A 13,344-nucleotide genomic window follows, 5' to 3' on the forward strand; every position below is an offset into this window, starting at 1 on the left:
ACTTTATGAGATGGTACTTTTCTCATCAGTCTGCTCTGAAGATATGACAACAGGCTGCCCAAGGGCATAGAGCGAGGAAGTGGGTTAGCCAGCACTGGAACCCAGAATCATTACGTTTCCCTGTCTTAGGAGCAGGGGTTGGAGGGGAAGCCACCTGACTCCAGCCAGAGATGAGGCTGGCTGCCAGTGACTGTGAGACCTATGACAGATTTGGTACCTTTATCTCCCCCTATGGGGCTTCACCAGTGACTTCCATGCCCCTTGGAGCCTGTAGGACATACAGGAAGTGCTGAGTACCTATTGGAGTGAATTGCCTTAAGGAAGCTCTTGAATGTGGTGGGAAGAGCCTTAGTTCTAGGATCAGGTGACCCTGGCATCTGGAAGGGAGGGATATGGGATAGGTCTCCCACCAGCACCCTTGGCTTTAAGGTTCTAAACTTGGCGGGGCGGGGTAGAGGGGAGCCTGGGCCCAGCAGTAGTGGGCAGAAGAGCTGGGGAGACCAAGGAGTGTGCCGGGGTGGGTGTGAGAGGACCAGGGAGCTGTAGGTCGGTCTGCCGTCCTGAGCTTGGGATGATGAGAGATATAGGATGAAGTGGGGTCCCCAAGGACCATGAAGTCTTGTCAAGACAAGATAAAAAAAAAAAACATAAAACATTTCAGAGTGGGACAAGAGTTGGGTAACAGCGCGAGGGAGGATGAGAAGGTGTCAGGAGGCAGCCTGTGTTCCGCTAAGCGAGCCGGTGGGCAGTTAGCGCCTGGAGCCCGGTGCAGGCTCCAGTAGACCCCAGGGGCTGAAGGGGAGGGCAGACCTGGGCAGCAGAGCATCCAGGGACAAGGCAGGGGCTGGAGCCGGAGCCCATCCTGGATGCCCATTGGTCCAGATCCGTCTGCTGATGTGGAGGCCTTGGGAGGGTCCAAGAAATGACTGTTTCAGGATTTTCCTCCAGAGGAAGTCCCAGTTAGGAGACTGGAATCTGATGGGGTGTCCTGCTGCGTGGACTGCTATGGATGCACCTTCTCCCTGAGACCTGCCTTCACAGACACCTCCCCTAGAGTTGCCACGATGGGTGCTTTGAAGAGCGAAGGGTTCACAGCATCTCCCCTGTCTTCCAGGCTCATAGTGATCTGTCCCCTCCCACTGAAAACGGGTCTGGCGGCTCAGTCACTCCTGAGACTGATTGAGGGAGAGGGCAGTGAGGCCGGAGGCTTTTGGTCTCTCTGGAAGTTCTGAAAGAACCATGAGGCTTGGCCCAGGGCCCTGCACAGAGTGAAGGCTCAGTAGTGTGTGAAAATGATGCTATGATTTGGGGTTTGTCTGTAATTTAGGAATAACTGTCTGACGTTAATGACTTTGACCCAGAACTACACTTGGGGTCCAAAGACATTGAAAGTCACTGTGGGGGGGTGACTTGGCTCAGCAGAAGTTCCCTGGGGATGGCAGACTGTGGGGAACTTGGGGACCCGCATTACAGGCCAGGCTCTATCCATAGACATCTGAGTAGCTCCCAGCAGGACCTCCCCTTCTCTGGGCTCCAGTGTCCTCATTTGCTCAGTGAAGGAGCTGGATTCTCTAAGATCCACTGAGGTCATGTGGCTTAGATTTCAGGAGCCCCTCCAACGTGTTGAGAGCAGCTGGATGTGTCTGGCCCTGCAGCTTGGCCCTGCAGGACCCTGAGCAGGTGCAGTTACACGCACCGGGTGCTGAGAGTCCAGGGTGGAGCTGGGTGGTCCCGGGGTCCACAGATAAATACTAATTCAGCCCGTTGAGGTCCTGCCTGGCCCTTAATGGACCATGAGAGAAAATGCCCCTCTTCCAGGGAGTTGGTCTAATAGGCCAGAGTGTCAGGATGGAGAATCCACCCGTTTTCAACCAGGGTGGGCCATATGAACAATGGATAGGAAGAATGTGACAGGTTTTCTAGATCTTGGCTATCTGAAGCGAGGTCCTCTGACCAGCAGCAACATCACCAGCTGGAAGCTTGTTAGAAGTGCAGAATCTCAGGTCCCACCTGGGAGCCAGTGAATCCGAATCTATATTTTAGCAAGATGGCCTGTGATCACTGCACATGTGAAAGTTTGGGAGGCCTTGCTCTGGGCCACTTTTCATAAACTCTTTTGACCACGCCTCATAGAAAGAGATACTTTTCCATGGGCAGATGAGACAAAAGTTCCATGAAACAATAGTTCCACATACAATGTGTGTTACTCACTGATATTTGCAATTTAGTTGTGTATTTTGAATGATCATGAGTTTATCTCGCAGCCTCCCAAATTGTCGAGACCTGCAGTTTACAAAACGCTGTGCTAGCTGACCCCCATCTGATGTTTGAGTGAAAAAGGGTTACCCTAGTATGTGTGTTAGGGCCTGCTGTCAGCCATTTAGAGGACTCCTGAGAGGACTCCTGAAGCAGTAAGAGGTGCGGATTTCTGGGGTCACCTCCGGCTCCATTTGAGTTTTCCTACTTCCGGTGGTTGGAGGCCTGAGGCTTCTCTATACGGAGGCCTCCACTGAATTCCCTTGCTTTTCTTTGGTGAACACCATAGAGTCCCCAGGCCAGCATAGACAGGAGTGGCCAAGCATGATGCCTGCAGATTTGGGGGAAAGGCATTCTCCCGCAGCCCAAGTCCTGTTTGTGCAGGAGATGGAGCGTGGGCTGGACTTGGAGGGGCGGTTGGCAGCAGGCCGTGGTGAAGGGGGTTCCCATGGCTTCCTCAGGCAGCGTGGTGGGCGTCCTCTGTCCCCTGGCAGCTGGCTCCCTCCTCCCACACTCTCAGCAGGCGGCCTGGCCTGGCCCTGCCCTGGGGGCTGCCTGATGGCGGACAAAGGAAAAAGCCCTCCTGGCAGGCTCAGGGTGAAGGTGTCAGTTGCCAGCAGGGTGTGGAGGTGGGAAGGGGAAAGGGGCGGGGCCTTGTGTGTAGCAGGGTCACCAGGAGCCGCTGCCGCAGGGGGTCCGGGAGGGTAGTGAGGCTGTGCGCAGCAGGCTGAGGCGGTGGAGACATGGTGGGTGGATGTGATTCAACACGAGGAGAGTGGTGCTGATTGGCTGGGCCCTGCTATCCACCCCCAGCTCGGATGTGCCTGTGTCAGTCTGCGGAGTAGCTATCCTGCTGGGTTGGGCCAACAGACCCGTGAGGCCCCCAGGCCACTGAGCTCAGGAGCACAGAGCAGTCCCCTGCAGCACTGCACAGTTCCCTGCTGCTGGCCTGAGGTCCAGGAGGCCCGGCCCCTTACAGTAGCCAAAAGTGAGTCCTGCGCTTCCTCTCTGAGGTCCCAGCAGAGTGTGCCGGGCTGAGTTGCATGCTGAGGGCCTGAGGGGAAAGGGTCTGATGACAGGTGAAGGGCTGCCCTTTGAGGGCCTGGAATGATGGATTTCCCAGAGAAGGGCTGGCAGGCGGCAGAGCAGAAGCATCTCATCTCGTTTGCAGGTCATCGGAGGAGGTAATGCCTCTAATGTCTGGCTCTTCTTAAAGGGATTGGCTAAATTTACAGCTACTAATGCCATTTGTCACTGGGCTGGTGGGAAAGGACTGCTGAGAGGGCTGGGACAGTTCCAGCTTATTGTCTCAGGGCCCTCCCTTTCCCTCCAGACCTCTAACCCCGATGTAGTGCTGTGAAGCCCCCACAGGGTGCAAGGCAGGAGGGCAAGAGGGTGAGGGGAGTGAGACTCCTGACCTCAGGCAGAGCCCACGGTGTCCGCAGATGCACCTTTGCTGAGTGTGGGCTTCCCAAAAAAGCCACACCGCTCTGCCACCTCAGCCCTTCTGCACCCCTCCTACAGCTGTGCCCACCCAGGCCCCGCCCTCCTGCCTCCTGCCTCCTGCCTGCAGGCTCAGGGCTGCCAGCCCTGTACAGCAAAGTGCGGCCTCAACACTTTTCCCATTCCTGCTGCCTGCTTTTTTGTTCCCCACCATCCATCACCTGGCAGGGGATGGGGCAGGGCTGGGTGAGGAGGGGAGCCCAGAAGACTGCAGGGGCGTGCTCCTGGACTCTCGCCTCTCTGGCATCCTGGATGGCTGCGGCCGGGGAGCTGGCTCTTCTCTTCCACCCTCTCCTCCGTTTCTTCTTCTGGTCCCATCCCCCTTATCACTTTCACTGATCATTGAAACATAAGCTCCTCTTGCTGGTTCTCTCAGCTTAGCCAGAAGCCCAGCTGTTTGGAGATTTCCCATCCCGATCTTCCTATGAATGAGAAACGGAGCCAGGAGGAGACCCCAAAGCACAGGCAGGAAGGGAGCAGAACAAGCCCTGGAGGGGAGCATCCCTTTATTTCTCTGTGTCTCCATCAGCCTGAAAGTTTACTCTGTGCCTGCTCACTCTTTTTACCTTAAAAATGTGGCAGAACTTCTAGACATGTACCCCAAAGAATTGAAATCAGGAACGCAAACACCCATGTTCATAGCAGCATCATTCACAATAGCCAAAGGTGGGAACAGTCTGAGTGTCCACTGATGGATGAGTGGCTACACAACATGTGGTCTACAGTATATTATTGTGACACAGTGTGTTACTCAGCCATAAAAAGTTATGAAATTCTGACACATGCTACAACATGAATGAATCTTGAAAACATTATGATAAGTGAAATAAGCTAGTCACAAAAGGACAAATATTGTTTGATGCCATCTTGTGAGGTACACAGAGTAGACAAATTCATAGAGACAGGAAGTGAAGTGGTGGCCAGGGGTTGGGGTGGGGAGGGGGAGTTGTTTGATGGGCATCAGAGATGGTGATAACCATCTGGAAATAGCGAAGACCCTTACACAACACTGTGCATGTACTTAATCCACGCAGTTGTACAGTTAAAAGTGGTTACAATGGTACGTTTTGTGTTCTGTGTATTTTAGCACTATAAAAAGTGGGGATGTGAGTGCCTGACTGATCCCCGAGGAAGTGGATGATACAGCCGGCCCTCCCTCCCCCTCCCTCCTCCCTCAGCTCTGCTAAAGAGAGAAACCTCTGGGCTTTTCTGCTGAATGAGGGGGCCTCTCAGAACCCTGGCTGGGACTCATTCTGGAACGTACAGATGAGCCCAAGTGTATGTTAGCCTGGTTCCCCTTCTGAAAGCTGAGTTCCCCGAAGTTCCCCAAGAACGGGAGTCCCCAGGGGAGAGTGACACGGTGGGAGGGAGAGCCGGCAAAGGGATGTTATGGATCTGGTCACCACGGTGGGCAACTGGGCTCAATCTGCTGGGACCCACTGAGGGACTATGGAAAATGCACCTCAGCTGTTATATGAGAGACCAAGGAGGGAATGTCTGTCCCGGTCCAGGGCTGCCCCAGGGGCTGTTAGCTCCTACCACTTCCAAGGTGGCAGGCGGGGGGTGGCACCTTCCTGCAGGCACTGCCCCTGTGTGTCCCAGGAGCCCTGGGCAGAAGGCCCTCAGGGCGGCTGAGGTGAGGTGCATCAGGTTACACGTGTGAATCTGATTGGGCAGCAGGGGCGGGAGTAGGAGGGGGGCTTCCAAGACAAATGACAGTGTGAAGTGTCTTTGTTTTCCCTCTGGGAACCAAAATTCTGCAGGATGGGAATGTGTCTCAAGGCTTGTCCCTTTCATAGGTGAGCCAGTATGGGGTGATTTCTGCCCCCAGACTCCCTCGCAGGATGATGGGGTGGCCCTGTGGCAGGCCCACGGGAGCCTGGGGGTGCCGAGTAGAGCAGGGCAGAGGCTGCTGCTGCAGGCGGAGCCCAGCACTCGATCCTCCTGGAAACACTCCTGACTAGTTGCTACAAAGCCCAGCTCCGCCTGCACCTGTGAAGGATACCAGAAGCCCTTGATAAGATCTCAAGTCTTCGAGGAATAATGGGCGTGGCCTTAGGCCCTGGTTTTTCCTCCAGGCACCTCCTTTCAGCCCTCTCTGGATGCCATCCCTCTGAGGCCTGCCACCTCTCCAGGGCCCTGCACTGAGCTAGGCCTGGGGCCCAGCCCTCTAGAGCCTGCAGTCCAGTGGAGAGTAAGACGCATGCATACAACCAGCATTTGAAGAATTCACTGGGCAGTGGGGAAAGAGAAGTAGGAGATGTCCCCAGGGCCTGAGCAGGCAGCCAGGAGGCAGGATGAAGGAGGAGTGGGGCATTGGCAGACCTGGAGCTCTGCTGTGCAAACTTGGGCAAGTTACTTAACCTTCCTGAACCTCAGTTTTCATTCTGAGAGATAAGTAGATGAAGGCATATGGAATGCTAAAGAGATTGCCTGGTTTATGATATGGGCACAGTGCACATTAGCCATTCCTATTATTAGTAGAGGCTGCTGTATGCATGCCCATAGGCCGAGGCTGGGCGAATCCTTCACCCACTGGCCTGCTATTAAAACAGGGACTCGGGCTACTTGCTAGATAACCTCTAAGGCACTGTTCTGTCACTCTGTGAATGTAAGGACCTCGAGCTCTGGTAGGTGGAGGGAAGGGGAAAGTGACACTGGGTGAGTGACACAGGGTGAGCGAAAGCAGAGGCAGAAAGAGCATCGCATGTGAGTAGTTTCCTGCCGGGTAATAAGTGACTACAAACTGAGCGGCCTGACATGACCCCGTTTATAACCTCACAGTTCCAGAAGTCAGAAGTCCCGCTCGATATAGCCCGGGGCTGGAAGCAAGGTGTCAGCCAGGCTGAGTTCTAGTCTGGAGGCTCTGGGGAACAAGCACCTGTTCCCAAGGTGGAGAGTTTACTTCCTACAGTTGTAGGACTGCAGCACCGTTTCCTTGCTGCTCATTGACCAAGGGTTTTTCTCAACCTCTAGAGGCCGCCCACATCCTTACACAAACCCCCTCCTTCAGGCCAGCAACTCTGTCTCCACCTCCACTGGAACACAGGTCACATTGTGCCCAGTCCCCCCGGGAGAGGGCCCCAGCACTAATGAGGGTGTCATGCTCCTATAGGGGGAGGCCAGGCAGGGCCCATGGCTAGGCTACACCCTCCAGAGAACCTGCCAGGCCTTTCATGTGCCATCCTTGAAAGCCATTTATGTCCTTACAGACTGGGCATGGTGTGTATCCCAGGAGCCGCGCCGTAACAGGGCTGCAAAATCGTGTTTATAACTTAAGGCCTACAGACCTCACCTCATTTCGGATTAGTCTGGTGTCCAAAGAGAAAACACCTCTTTAGAAGGAGGCATTTTCTTAGAGGCCCAGGCCCCTTAGAGGGTTTGTGTCTGCGGACCCTTTGTGCATCTCAATGCTGGGGTCAGGGACACAGAAGCCTGTGGTCTGCTTTGTGGTAGATTTTGTTAACTCCGAGTTGGGAAATGGGGCTGGGTGGTAGACAGAGTCTATCTCCTCCTTTTTCCCTGGTGGTAAGGTCTGGTATAACTCCCAACATCGCACAAGTTACTGTGTTGGCCAATTAGACAAATTACTTGCCTTCCCTGGGCCTAAGTCTCCCTAAACATGGGGGATCACAGTGTCCTCTTCACACTAAAGGGAATCCGGCACCCCACCGACTTCTCAGGATGTTGGGAGACCAAGGTGGGGTGATTGATGAGGGGGAGGATTTCTCGAGTGGGGTCATCCATATCTCTGCCTGCAGCGGTGTCTCATGGAGCCTGTCTGTTCTCTGTGTCCCGCAGCCCCTACCCAGGCCCCTGAGCGTCAGGGATGGAGAACTCCTCGGCAGCGTCGGCCTCCTCCGAGGCTGGGAGCAGCCGCTCCCAGGAGATCGAGGAGCTGGAGAGGTTCATCGACAGCTACGTGCTTGAGTACCAGGTGCAGGCGCTGCTGGCCGACAAGACGGAGGGTGACGGGGAGAGTGAGAAAACGCAGTCCCACATCTCCCAGGTGAGCGCCGCCCACAGGAGGGGCGGGGCCTGGGCAAACTCAAGTGGGCTGAGAAGGGACTGTAGCTCTGGGCAGTGTCTGGTCGCCTAGATTGCCGAGATGTGGATGGCCCCACCCAGCAGAGTAACCGAGCCAGTCAGGAAGCCCCTGGCCGTGTGCTCCTGGGCCCTCTGACCCACCTCTACTCTGTCCTAACCCGCCGGGCAGCTGGGACCCAGCTGGACTGAGAGTTCATGGAGCCCTCGTTTACTGAGTACCTACTGTATGCTGGCCACCACTCCCTGTCCTCCACAAGCCCATGTTCTAGAAGTGATCTGATGATTGTAGCTTATCCAAAATGTGCATCATCAAAAGTCTATCACTTGTGACTAATTGGTCTGAATTTCACATACAGGCAGTCATTGGCAGAACTGAATCTCTCAGGCAGTTACCCAGGGCTCTGTGTACCAGAACCTGTTAGGCAGATGAGGCCTCCTGACCAGAATCTCAGATTGGTCTCCCCGCTCCTGGGTCAGTCTGCAGCAGCCCTGGGCTTGAGTAGAAGGTAAACTCGGCTGAAAGGCTGGGCTGAGATTTGGAGGTCTTGAGTTTTCCCATATAAACCACTCAGGTCCGGGACCATGTCACGTGCATCTTTGCTGAACACAGTAAATCCTCAGTAGATATTTGTTCAAGAGCTGGTTCTAGATTTGCTTCTAGCTGCCTGCGTGACCTCAGGCAGAAGCCCTCAACTCCTCTGAGGCTTGGCTTTCTTATCTGATGAATGGGGATGATCCTGCTGCCTTAGGAATGTTGGAAGATCAGACGTGATGAGACCCAAAAGCTACAGAGAAGCAGGGTATTGCCTGCAGTGGATGCTTGGGAAGGGTTTCTTCTGCTCAGGGTCTGGATCCTAGTGTCCACCTCTTGTACTTGTCCCACCTCAAGCCTGGGACTCCTCTGACAAATAGGGGCCACACGGGTGCCTGCTTTGGAGAAAAGCCAAGTGCAGCTGTCAGGCATGCCATCTGGGTGGGCAGAAGATCCAGACCCTCCAGCTTTTAAGAAAGCCAGAATGACCCTGTGGCTTTCTTGGAACTCAGGACCAGGAGTGGACCTAATTCTGAAGCCGTGGTGGTCCTCGCCTTATCCCCACTGGAGGGTAGGGAAGAGAAGATTGGCCCTGAGAGAGAAATGGACATAAATGTGATGCTTTCCTTGAAGCCTTTGAAGTTCTAAAATCATAGTTAGTGTGAGCCTGTAATTTGTCCAATATTCACTCTGCAAATGTGTGCTGAGCACCTGCTCTGTGCCTGGTGCTGTTCTAGGACTGGGTACCTGGCAGTAAGCAAAGGAGATGAATAGCTCAGCCCTCGTGGAACTTAGTCCAGTGGCAGATGGCAACTGCTGTGGGGAAAATAAATCAGGAAAATGGAATGCGGAGTGATGGCGATCAGGAGGGGGTTGCAATTTTAAGTAGGATGTCAGGGAAGATGTCACCAAAGGAGGTGGAGGGGTGAGCTTGCAGATGTCTGGGGAAGGGGTAGTCCAGGCAGAAGGAACAGCACATGCACAGGCCTGAGATGGAAGCGTCATTCCTGGGGCAGCAGGGAGGCCATTGTGGCTGGAGCAGAGAGAGAAAGAGTAAGGGCAGAGGAGGTGTTTGAGCGAGGTAAATGGGATTGGGTAGACCAAATGTATGAGGGCTGAGCCCTGGGGTTGCCTGCATTTAGAAAGCAGAGTTGTGAAGGGGGACCCAGCAAAAGAGACCAGGAAGGGTTACACAGTGAGGCAGGAGAAAATCCAGGCAAGATGGGATGCCAAAAGCCCTGGGGAGGATGTATTTTGAGGGAATGGGGGGAGGCAGGCTGGCTGTGTTGACGGTTAACTGATGCTGCAGGCCATGCAGGAGGAGGATGAAGAAGAACCTAATGGAGCCATGGGAGCTGTTGATGACCCTGACTGGAGAGGTGACAGTCCAGAGGTGGGAGGTGAAGATCAGGAGATGAATTGGAGACAGGAGGATGATTCAGGTCCTCCATGTATTACAGGAGTCCCTGTAAAGAGGAGAGGCACGTGGTTTGAGGGGAAGCGAGGTCAAAACGGGAGCATAACAATATGTCATGGGTTGATGGAAGTGGTCCAGGGCAGAGGGGCCGGTTGCTGGAGCAATGACCTTGAGTAGGTGAGAGGACTTGGCCTTGGCTGGGGTCCCATGGACAGGCATGTGGTGCTGGCCTGATGTGTGCTTCCTGCCTCCCCCACTGTGTGGACTCTGTGACCTCCAGCAGGGCATCCCTTGATGTTTCCTCCAGGTAAAATGGGCTCTTACAAGAGGAGGGTCCCAGAAAGCCATGAAGCTTCACCCCAGAGGAATGCTCTGTGAGTGGCAGAATTTCTGTTCCCAGAGCAGCTATGGGGAGAATTTTGGAAGGAGGGGACCTCCCAGCACCTCTGACCTCCCTGTGGTGACAACTGAGCTCTCAGGATGTCAGGCAGATGGAGAAGTGGCCTCAGTCTGGGCCCTGCACTCCCGGCTCCTGCTGCTGGAATGGATTGAGCCTAACCATGCTTGGATGTTCACATCTGGAGGGGCAGAGTGTGGAAAACACTTGTACCATCTAGATGCATTCCTTAAACTTTCCTCATTCCCTGAAGATCCCAGGAAGAATGCAGACACCTGCAGGATGCTGGGACCTGCCTGTGTGCTGCTGGCTGAGAAGGGACTTTTCAGTCCTGCTCCTGCCAACCGCCCCACCCCCACCCCAAACACAGCTGGGGTCCAGACTCTAAGGAGGGGGCAGCTGTGAGCAACTCTAATCAAGGCTGGGGTTAGATGTGTGCATATAACACACTTAAAAAAATACACTTTCTATTGACACAGCTTTATGGGAAATCTTTCTGCTAAAGCACTTTTGCTTGCTTTTATTTAATCTGATGACTATTTTAAATGGAAGCCAAAGACAAACCAAACCAAACAAAAAAAAACCTCAGAGAATGTCCCCAGCTGCCTGTCTGAGGTGGTGTTTTGATGTTTCTGGGAGAGAAAATTGTTAAGAATCTTGGAAACCTTGAGAAAGTTGAGGGAGTGGAGAAGAATGTTGCTTTTCAGTGGGTGAGGTCATCTTTTAGGATCTGAGAGATGACAGTTGACACTCTGGAAGAAAATACCTCATGATGCTTGTGCAGTTGTGTTCTCCCCTGCCCCTCTCCCAGCAACAACTAGAAAGAAAAATTGGTGGATGGGTGGATGGATAGATGAGAGAGAAAGAAACTTCCTTTTTTTCTTTTCTAGATGAGTAACCAAGAGAATGTATATTCTTAGTTTCCTAACATGTTTGGGATGCTGATTTTAAAATTACCCACACATTTCAAGAGTACCTGCTCTCCAATGAATTCCAAGTCCCCAAAGGCACATCCTGAAAGCTGTCCTCACTCTGTCCTTGGGAGGAGAGGCATAATATAGCCCTATTTTGCAGGAGAAGAGATGAAGACAGAGATGAGAAATGGCCAAATCCCCAGTGCCCACCCCTTCCCCACCTACTTTTGGTTCCCTGCTGGGTACTGTCTGTGACTAACAGGCTGTTAAGAGGTTAATATATTTTTCCCCCATGGAGTGAGAGTTAGGACTCTAAATCTCATTGACCTTTAACCTTTGGTGGAAGAGATTGGGATGTTACGAGTGGGAAAGTTTGGCACTTCTGCTGTTAGTGGATGGTCTTGTGGATCATCAGCAAGCTTTAAAGTGGGGTTCACAGCTCTGGCTGCACCCTGGAATTGTTCTGGAGCTTGAACAGACCCCACCCCAGAGTTGAGTGGAATGGGGAGGGGCCTGGGCATTGGCACTCTCTTCAGTCCCTGTGTGACTCTGATGTGTGTCTGTCCTCCTTCCCCGCACCTCTATGACCAGCTACCTTGAGCCTCACTCCCTTGGAAGGATAGAACATAGGGCCATTGTATTCCACTAAATTCTTATGAGTACGTCAATTGAAGAGCCAGTGAGGGTGAAGATAACTTCCTGTTATCTTTTTGATAGCTTTTTGATGCTGTCAGGCACTTGAAAGGCCTGGCTTTTCTCTCATGCAAAGACCTTACAAAGAGAGATGCCACCATGCAGATATGTAAGATGGGCTAAGAATTCAGATTGACGTGATGTCTCTTTCTCACAATGTTTTTCCTTCTCTTTCTCTTCACATTTTCCCTTACATTCTGCCTTCCCTGTTCACTGTTTCCTCATCCCCCTTTTATTCCATTCCCTCATTTTCTGCTGCCCTTTGAATTCTTGTTCCCTGCCATCTTCGCTTATAGGAGGAAGCGCTCAATGGTGGACCTCCCATGAAAAGCTTAACAGAAGAAGTGAGTGTAAGGGGAAGTGTGGGGTGGTTGAACATGATGACTCATTTTATTTTTCTCTTTATTTAAAAAAATTATTTATTTTTAATTACACAAGTACTATATGTATATATTCCCACAGTACGTAAGAATTCAAATACTAATTAGCTATTGCCTTATTCTGCTGTTACCCTACCTCCCGTTGGAATGGTGAGTTAACTTCCTCACCTTTTTAATGCTTTTACCAACACACACACACATCTATAACATGACCTACAGAAATAAAGTATTTCAAAATCATATGTCATGGCTGGTGAATATGCTGTTCAATAACTCACCTTTTTCACCTAGCTGTGTGCCCTAGGGATTCCTCCAGGCTTGTACATCTCTATGTTCCATTTAATGGCTGCACAGTAGCCCATAGAATGAATGTCCCACAGTTAAACCATTCACCTATTGATGGGCATTCAGATTACTTCCAAATTTCCCCCTGGAAATACAGGATATTTCAGTGTATACTTCTGAACATACCTCTTCCTGCACATTTCAAAGTGTTTCTTTAAGTGGATGCTGAGAAATAGAATCAGTTTTAATAGCTATTGCCAAATTGCTCTCTAAAAGGACTGTTGCATTATTCCCAGGATCACCAGTGTATTGGGACAAACGGTCTCTTGTCACTTTAATTTGCATTTCTTTGATTTTTAATGAGGTCGAGCACTTTTTAATCTGATTACCAGTCATTTTTTTTAAAGTAGGTTAAATTTTCATTTTACTTTTGAAGCAACAGTTGGGAAAACAGAGACCATCAGAAAACAGAGAAAGAAGTCCACCATAATTTTATGATAAAAACTAGGGTAATTTTTATGTATGATTTTCACCTTATATACTTTTTAAGAGGTGAACTTCTAGCATACAGGTAACCTTTATTTTTATTTATTTATTTATTTTTAATTGAAGTACAGTCAGTTACAATGTGTCAGTTTCTGGTGTACAGCACAATATCCTAGTCATGCGTGTACATACATATATTCATTTTCATATTTTCTTCATTAAAGGTTATTACAAGATATTGAACATAATTCCCTGTGCTACGCAGAAAAAACTTTTTTTAAAATCTATTCTTGTATATAGTAGCTAACATTTATAAATCTCAAACTCCCATATTTATCCCTCCTTCCCTTTCCCCATAACCATAAGATTGTTAACTATGTCTGCAAATCTGTTTCTGTTTTGTAGATGAGTTCATAATGTCCTCTTTTTTTTTT

The 13,344-nt window shown here is 51.3% G+C and overlaps 1 protein-coding gene across 1 annotated transcript in view; it reads left to right on the forward strand.

The window, feature by feature from the left end:
• Positions 1-7,588: 7,588 nt before the first annotated feature.
• Positions 7,589-13,344, forward strand: part of LOC140690158 (CBP80/20-dependent translation initiation factor-like) — a 44,070-nt gene continuing 38,314 nt past the window's right edge. Inside the window, exon 1 of the mRNA XM_072951653.1 lies at positions 7,589-7,768. Coding sequence (XP_072807754.1) covers positions 7,589-7,768 — 180 coding nt within the window. The remainder of the gene's footprint in view (positions 7,769-13,344) is intronic.

This window comes from Vicugna pacos, chromosome 29 (assembly GCF_048564905.1).
Source record: "Vicugna pacos chromosome 29, VicPac4, whole genome shotgun sequence".
Lineage (NCBI taxonomy): Eukaryota > Metazoa > Chordata > Mammalia > Artiodactyla > Camelidae > Vicugna > Vicugna pacos.